General features: G+C 38.3%; 1 protein-coding gene across 1 annotated transcript in view; it reads right to left on the bottom strand.

Annotated features, from left to right (window-relative positions):
• Positions 1 to 1,592: 1,592 nt before the first annotated feature.
• The window catches only part of si:dkey-112m2.1 (transmembrane protein 132C), a 241,366-nt gene continuing 235,236 nt past the window's right edge, over positions 1,593 to 7,722 (bottom strand). Inside the window, exons 8-9 of the mRNA XM_056447091.1 lie at positions 4,889 to 5,080; positions 1,593 to 2,767 (exon numbers count right to left, since the gene is read on the bottom strand). Of these exons, the coding sequence (XP_056303066.1) occupies positions 1,649 to 2,767; positions 4,889 to 5,080 (1,311 nt within the window). The 3' untranslated portion in view covers positions 1,593 to 1,648. The remainder of the gene's footprint in view (positions 2,768 to 4,888; positions 5,081 to 7,722) is intronic.

Genomic DNA, 7,722 nt, shown 5'->3' with positions numbered 1-7,722 from the left:
AAACAGACAATTAATTAAACAAAAAACTAAAATAAATGGCAAAGTAAACTAAAATGCTATATACTTTAACAAACATTGACTCATCACATATAACAGAAACATATTTCAACAGTACTGACTAGATAGGATCACTGACCGGCGTTGAGTAGACTGTCTTGAACCTCCTCAAGTACAATTATTCCTCTGTGTTCTTCATGAACGTGTCTGCTTCATGAAATACAAGACATGTGTGGAACAGCGGAGAGAATTAATTAATACATTTTATACTATTAATTAGTCTTGATTTTAATTAATACCATCTTACATGAGACATCTGGATGATCCAGTTGGACATCATGCCAAAATAACTGGAAGAGGAATAAATCAGCACACACTATCTAAAGCTTTGGAAAGTAAAGTGTATAAAGGCTAATTGTGTATTGAATAAGTCCTTTATGATATTTCGAAACAGCTCACAAATATAGATCGAGGGGTTTCCTAATCAATTTATTCACAAATAAACTGTTCTGGGGTTTTCTTATCAAAGTATACACATCTCTCCACTGCATCGATCACATTACCTAAGGACTGCAGCCTCAAACTGATCCGGTCCAATTAACTTTAACCTAATCATTAGGCTAATCTGAGGGACATTTGTTTAGGTAGGTTAGATATTCCTTGTTCTATTCCGCAATCACTGTAAGGGGGAAAACTAAGCAGAATGGAAAAGAAAGCAGAGAAAAGCAAAGAAATAAAAAAAAGGAAATAAAATGCTAGAGCACACATACATAAGCAATTGGAGCGCATATCATCTATCATTCTAATACTGTAAACAACATATTATACAATATTGATAACACTACCTACAACAATACAATTTGCTCAACAGCTCTCGAAGGGATGTGGAGGGTCATTTATCTGCCTGTTTCTCCCAGAAGTCTTCTGCCATATTTATATACATGTTCATTCAAACTGTTGGTGGAAAAAGTTCCAAAATAGACCATTTGTTTCGTCCATACTTTGAATTCACATGCTTGAACATATGGGTGTCAGTCTTTGGAGAAATACAGTAGACGGACGAACACGGACAGGAACAGAGATGTATAAAAATATGTAAAAGCTTACAAAATGTATTCTCACTCATCACCCGAGCCAGTCAATGTTCAATTTGTGGAAATGCTGCGCTTTTCCAACGCACTCCTGATATGTTTAAATGTCAGCTTTTGTGTTTTCTGAGATATTCACTCACAAATAGATACCACCACCAACCAGGCTTCAGTGTGATAAATTGAAATAAAAAAAGAAATATATATATATTTTTTAAATATACAAATGGAATATCCTCTTCTTCGGAAAAAAAAAGAAAAGAAAATATAGACATCTCGATTGAAACATTTCTCATAATCCAATGTTCTCACATCCTCAGCAGTTTCACAACCATCTCCGTTTTCCTTCTTTCCTGATGATGAACCCTCATGACAGTTGCCATGGAAACAAGACCAGATGAATGGCTTGTCTTTTCATGGTGAGATGTGAGTTTGTCTGAGTGCAGTAGAGTCAGGCCAACCCCCCACCCCACCACCACAACCACCACCACACCACCTTACCCAGAAGGCATATGGGTGAGCTACGCTTTTGTCTGAAAAATACATAAATAACTACAAGCACACTATACGATGTTCTTAGTAGCATTTTCATTTAACCTTTCCATGTAATTTCGGAGCTCTTTGGAGTCCCCGAGCTCAATGTCTGGGCATACCCATTTGATGTCGCTCTGACCAATGAGAAGAGGGCTTATGGATGGGCAGCCATTGCTGGGCTTGCTATGGCTGAAAGTGGTGAACTTGACCCGTTTTCGTTTGGTAGTGGGAGAGTTTATGGACTCTGCCTTGTGATCTCTCCCAACACACCCTGAGTCCGAGGCTGATCTATGGACCTGACCCTGCACACTCTTCTGGGAGGAAAGGCCATTGAGGAGCTGGCTACCTTCCTCCAGGCCCAGCCCGGAGTCCATTGTACCACCCAGCTCCTCTTGATCCAGACACAAACCAGCTTGGCTTTCCAACAATTCAGCATCGTGGCCTAACCAAACCCAGTCATGTGCGTGAGCCATGGTCTCCTGGCCCTCCAATGGGAGCTGCTTGTTGCGATACTTGAGAGCGTAGGAGACGCAATTGATTAGAAACACCAGGATGGCCAGGCAGAAGACACCTAGCAGGGCGTACATACCTATTTCCAGGTCGGTGAGTCCACGGCGAGAATGCAACAGGTCATCCTCCATGTTACGTCCAGGAGGAAGATCAGCTTGTGCTGGGAATTCAGAGAAATCCATAGGAATATCGCCGGCTGAGAGCCTGTCTCCACTCGCTTTTCCTGGAATGGAGGATTTGATGGTGGTAGCACCTCGATTCATGATTCCAGCCTCCATGTCTGAGATAGAACCTCCATAGTATGGGGCGTTGGGCCTATATCTCCTGTCACTTGCACTGTTTCCTGTTTCATCATCTCGGCCAAACTTCACAAGGACGTTTGCATTGCCTGCAGCCAGAACAGTGCGGCGCTTGGTTTTTAGACACGATTCAGGTCCGTACATCTCCAGGCGGACCAACATTCCTTGCCCTTCACCCTTCGCCACCACCACTGGCCATCTCCAGGTGGTGCTTTTCTTCACTGACACCACCTGGTCGTCCAGCGAGGTGGCCGTAAGAACGAAATGTGCAGGGTTATAGAGGTCAAGAGGGGTCATGGAGCCATCACTGAACTGAAGCCACGCACTGACAAGAGACTCCTAAAGAAAAAGAAACGCAAGATGAACAAATGCACTCTGGAAACGCTACCTTTCTTCTATCTGTACAGCAAGCACAATACTTAACCTGAATGCAGGACTCCAAAAGCAAATTTCAAAAAGAACAGACGCATCAATCAGCGGGAGCCCGTTTTATGTCTATGGAAGTGGAGAAGAGAGTAAACCCCTGCCGGTGCAATGAATTTGTGAAATCAGACTAATCAGAAAGGGGTTTTAAATGTGAGATGACTCAGAATAAGTGGTCAGCCCCAAGCAGCATGATCCACTAACAAACCACAGCTCCTCATTAACATGCGGCACATGTCAAAAGGACTTTGTCCATAATGACAGTGATTACAGTGATTGCACCTGCTCTTAGATAAAACAATCCAGAGATTCAGAGAAACTGGCATGGAAGTATGCAGTATGCACTGGCGTGACCAGAAAACCAGAATACAATTTGGAATTTGACGCCACAGTGTTAAAAATTCCAGCACACAGACTATTTAGAACACTGTGGTTGGTGATCGTTTATTTTTTGTGATACCAGTGGAAAATATATCATTTTAAAATGTTTTAATTAAAAAAAAAAGTCTTTTTTAGTCTTTTTTAGGCTTTTTTATTGGAAATAATCTTTAAACTGAACAATAAGTTTATATTAACAAGTTTAAAGTATACATAAATATGAAATAAAATTTCCCTGTCAGCTCAAAAAATTACAACTCCACAGACTTATCTTCACAATACATATATACAGGGGTGTATCTTTAAATGACAGGAGGGGCTACATATCCCTCCCATGTTTAAACATTTTTAAGATTTTTTTATCTGTGCCCCATCATTGCCACAGATGAACATAGTGTCTCCGTTTGTCAAAGCATGCATTCGCATCAAATAACTTTGAGTGCATGCCCTCAAAATAACAGTGAAAGTTCTAATGAGTAGATATTGCAGTTGAAACAACCATTTCAGTCAGTGATGAAACTCCAAACAGCAACAGAAGATGACTTTAATGTCAACATGGAAGAGAAAAGAAGATGTGAGTTGGTTGATTCAGTATATAATCAGAATATAATCATATTTTATGTCAGACAAAATATGCCTACACCGCTTGATGTTTGTATGTTTAGAACTACAGTATGTGCTGCACAGAAAATTAGCACCAGGGATTTAATTATTTTATTTTTATTTTACAATTAATAAAATAATAATCAACATTTTCATATAACTTTTATATAATTTAGTTTTGTTGATGTCAATCTGCAATTAATATTACAAAGTTGTAATTCAGGGCACACTGTTTGTAACCTAAACTTTTCATTTTAGGTTAGAAATTAAATGCGTTTAATCAGCCTAGTTTCCCCTGGATTTTGTATCAGCATAGTCCCAAAATATATGTAAATGCAGAAAATGGGATTTAAATTGAAAACATTTTACTCCCCACTTTACAAGCCAAAGTTACATCCTTGCATATATAGGTTATATAGTGGTACATATGTAACATAGACAATGTGCTTATATAATTAGATTTTGGTGGATTTCAGAGCCCAAACCTACAGAATACTACAGAAACAAGTATGTATGTATGTATGTGTGTATGTATGTATGTATGTATGTATGTATGTATGTATGTATGTATGTATGTATGTATGTATGTATGTATGTATGAATGCATGTATGTATGTATGCATGTATGTATGTATGTATGTATGTATGTGTAGATGGATGGATGGATGCATGGATGGATGCATGTTTGTATGTATGTATGTATGGATGTATGGATGTATGGATGTATGGATGAATGTATGAATGTATGAATGTGTGTATGTATGTATGTATGTATGTATGTATGTATGTATGTATGTATGTATGTATGTATGTATGTATGTATGCATGTATGTATGTATGTATGGGTGAATGAATGAATGGATGAATGTATGTATGTATGTATGTATGTATGTATGTATGTATGTATGTATGTATGTATGTATGTATGTATGTATGTTTGTATGTATGTATGTATGGATGGATGGATGGATGGATGCATGTATGGATGGATGGTTGGATGGATGGATTAATTGACTGATGGATTAATTGATGGATTAATCAGTCTTACTGGAATACCTGATTAACACTGTGCATGGTCTCCTGTGTGGTAGCTGTGGCAACAATGGCCCTGTTGCTTCCTGTGCTGAGCTGAAGGTTCAAGGAAAGTCCAGAGACCAGCTGCACACCCAGCTCTGTAATACTGACTTTATCATCCAGAACTCGGATCACCCTCTCAGCCAGAACTGAGTCTGATAATGGGGACATCACCTGGATAAAAAATACAGACAGATATGCCTCTGTTACATAACACTGAAACAACTGTATATTTTCTCCTAGTTTCTCATAATGACACACAAAAAAAAAACCAAAGGCTGTGTGCAATTTCAAAAAATCTTAGTGACAGCTGTCCGCCCTCGGCCATATGGCAATATCTGACACACGAGCATGAAAACGACTTCGATATCAAACGTGACGTGAAGACTTCCTATCTGGATCAATTAATTGCAAAGCAGCCACCTCCATATTTCCGCATTCATTATGTTATAATGAAGTGTCAGAAGCCATTTACTTCTTATCTGTAAGTGGGACTTCCACTGTCACCAATGCGCACGGCCTGTACTTGCTCCTAACTACCATTTGTACACTAGTCCACAGGCGACAGATTTGCACTCGAAGATGCAGCCATCTTAAGGTAAAGAAACAATCCTTACAATGTTTCTATATTCAGAGCGCATTCTAATTTGCCATTTGATTTGAGAGATTTATTAATTAGACATAAAAAAAGAATAAGCAAGGGGAGCCTCAGGCCTTACTCAACATTGCGTAAGATGCTGCCCCAGTGCTCCACTTATTTTATAGATCTATTTCTAACAGTTACTGCATGCCACACTACTTTAACAAATCTTTCCTTCCAAACGAAACCTGCTCTTGACCGTTTCTGAAAGCATACGTATTGTCCCCATTTCTAATTGCAAATAATTAGTAAATCAATTTAGTTTTAATGAACTGCAAAACAGGTGCGTCCCTCTGGAAATTGAATAGCGCATTTGGCCTGACAGCAAGGTGGACGATTGGCAATTTGGCCATGGTTAAGTGCTGGGTTTTTGATTTCAGGGATCTCGATATATAAAGCAGCACTGCTTTTCAGACTCCACGTTTTCCATCCCACCATTACTGGGCTTTTTATCTGATTTTAATTTCAGCAAATGGATCAAATCGAAGCGTTCTCCACCTGTGGCTCTGGCGTCTATCTTTCTCTGCCAGACAGCACTCTAATGGCACTTTCAGCTCGTCAAGGAGGAGTATTTATGTGTGAAAGTACATGTGACAGATCTATAAGGAAAAAATGTGTAGTCTTCACAGACCAACACGTAATTAGTCGGTCTTAATAAAGAAGATTATGGTTTGTGGAAGGAGCTGTGAGAGATGTGCAGACAGACAGCATACAAGCTGTGACAGAGCTAAGTGCTGTCTAGCTCTCGTCTGACAGCGTACACGTGTCACATCACAACTCGAGCTGATTCACCTCTCATCCGCATGGAGAGATTGACAAATGACAGCTCGGCTTTTCCAATAAAAACAAGAACGTCCTCGCTTTTTATTCATGCAGTAGAAACACAAGGGAACTGCGGCTTAGTCAGCTGTAACTGTCAGTTTTCTTTCTCCAAAATGTGCAGCTCTGGCTGTGGTGTGGAGAGGAAATTGCATAATACGTTATAACAAATAAATCATGAATAAAGCTGTAATAATGCTGAAAATTCATGGACTGCTGATATCTTATCGCTTGTGATATAGCAGTAAAATTTTTACTATGATAAGAATCGCTTGTCCTCCAGCAAAAAAAAAAAAAATACACAATACACATCTGGAATCTGCCTCTACAATCTGGAAGTGGTTTGGTCAGGGCAGTACTGTGCAGCCTGTGCAATTAATGAAGATACTTCAATACAGTTTTGTATCAGTGGAGTGCTAATATAATTACAATTAATAATTTTGCGTGTACCTTTTTGTTACCAGGCATGGTGTAATTTCACTGAATTTGTAATAAATTACATTATTTTATTCTATTTTATATAGTGATGAAAGCTTTGTGGATTAGCATTGCCTTATAAATATACTTTATTCTTATAAAAATACTCAGGATAGCAATAAAAACACAGATAAAACAAATATTCACACAATTGTGTGCTTGTTTTCTTCATGTTTGATCGGCTTAGCCAAAATTATTCTATGTTAGTGTATTCTGTCCAGTGATGAATGCTATGTCGATAAGCATAGCATTATAAATATAAATTCATGGTTATAAAAATACTCACGATGGCTATATGACCACATATAAACCAAATATTGTCACAATTGTGTGTTTATTGTCTTCCTGTTTGATCAGCTTACCCAAAATCCTACTATTTTATCGTATTCTACACAGTGATGAATGCTATGTCGATTAGCTTAGCATTATAAATATAAATTCATGGTTATAAAAATACTCACCATGAATATATGATCACATTTGAACTAAATATTGCTACACAATTGTGCATTTATTGTCTTCTTGTTTGATCAGCTTAACCATGTTAAACTTCTGCTTACTCAAATACAGCAATGACATGATGTCTTTATCCACTTGTTAAGTCTGACGTCACGCGAAGCAGCTCCGGATCCATGTGCTCTATCAAACTGTATGAGGAGGCTCAACAAATGGTAATAATAAACGTTTACAAAGTGCTGTAATACTTTCGACAATCATGATCCCAATATATATATATATATGAAACCATGTCTAATATCAGATTAACAAGAGGATTGTTATTTTGTACTTGGAGTTTATGTGCGAGGCGCCCTCTAGCTTAAAGTATGAATGAAATTATATTACATGTTCTCACAACACCCTATACTTGTTTAGAAAATAC

This window comes from Danio aesculapii, chromosome 21 (genome assembly GCF_903798145.1).
Source record: "Danio aesculapii chromosome 21, fDanAes4.1, whole genome shotgun sequence".
In the NCBI taxonomy this organism is placed as follows: Eukaryota; Metazoa; Chordata; class Actinopteri; order Cypriniformes; family Danionidae; genus Danio; species Danio aesculapii.
The sequence above is the reverse complement of the archived record's forward strand: the minus strand, read 5'-3'. Positions and strand labels throughout refer to the sequence as shown.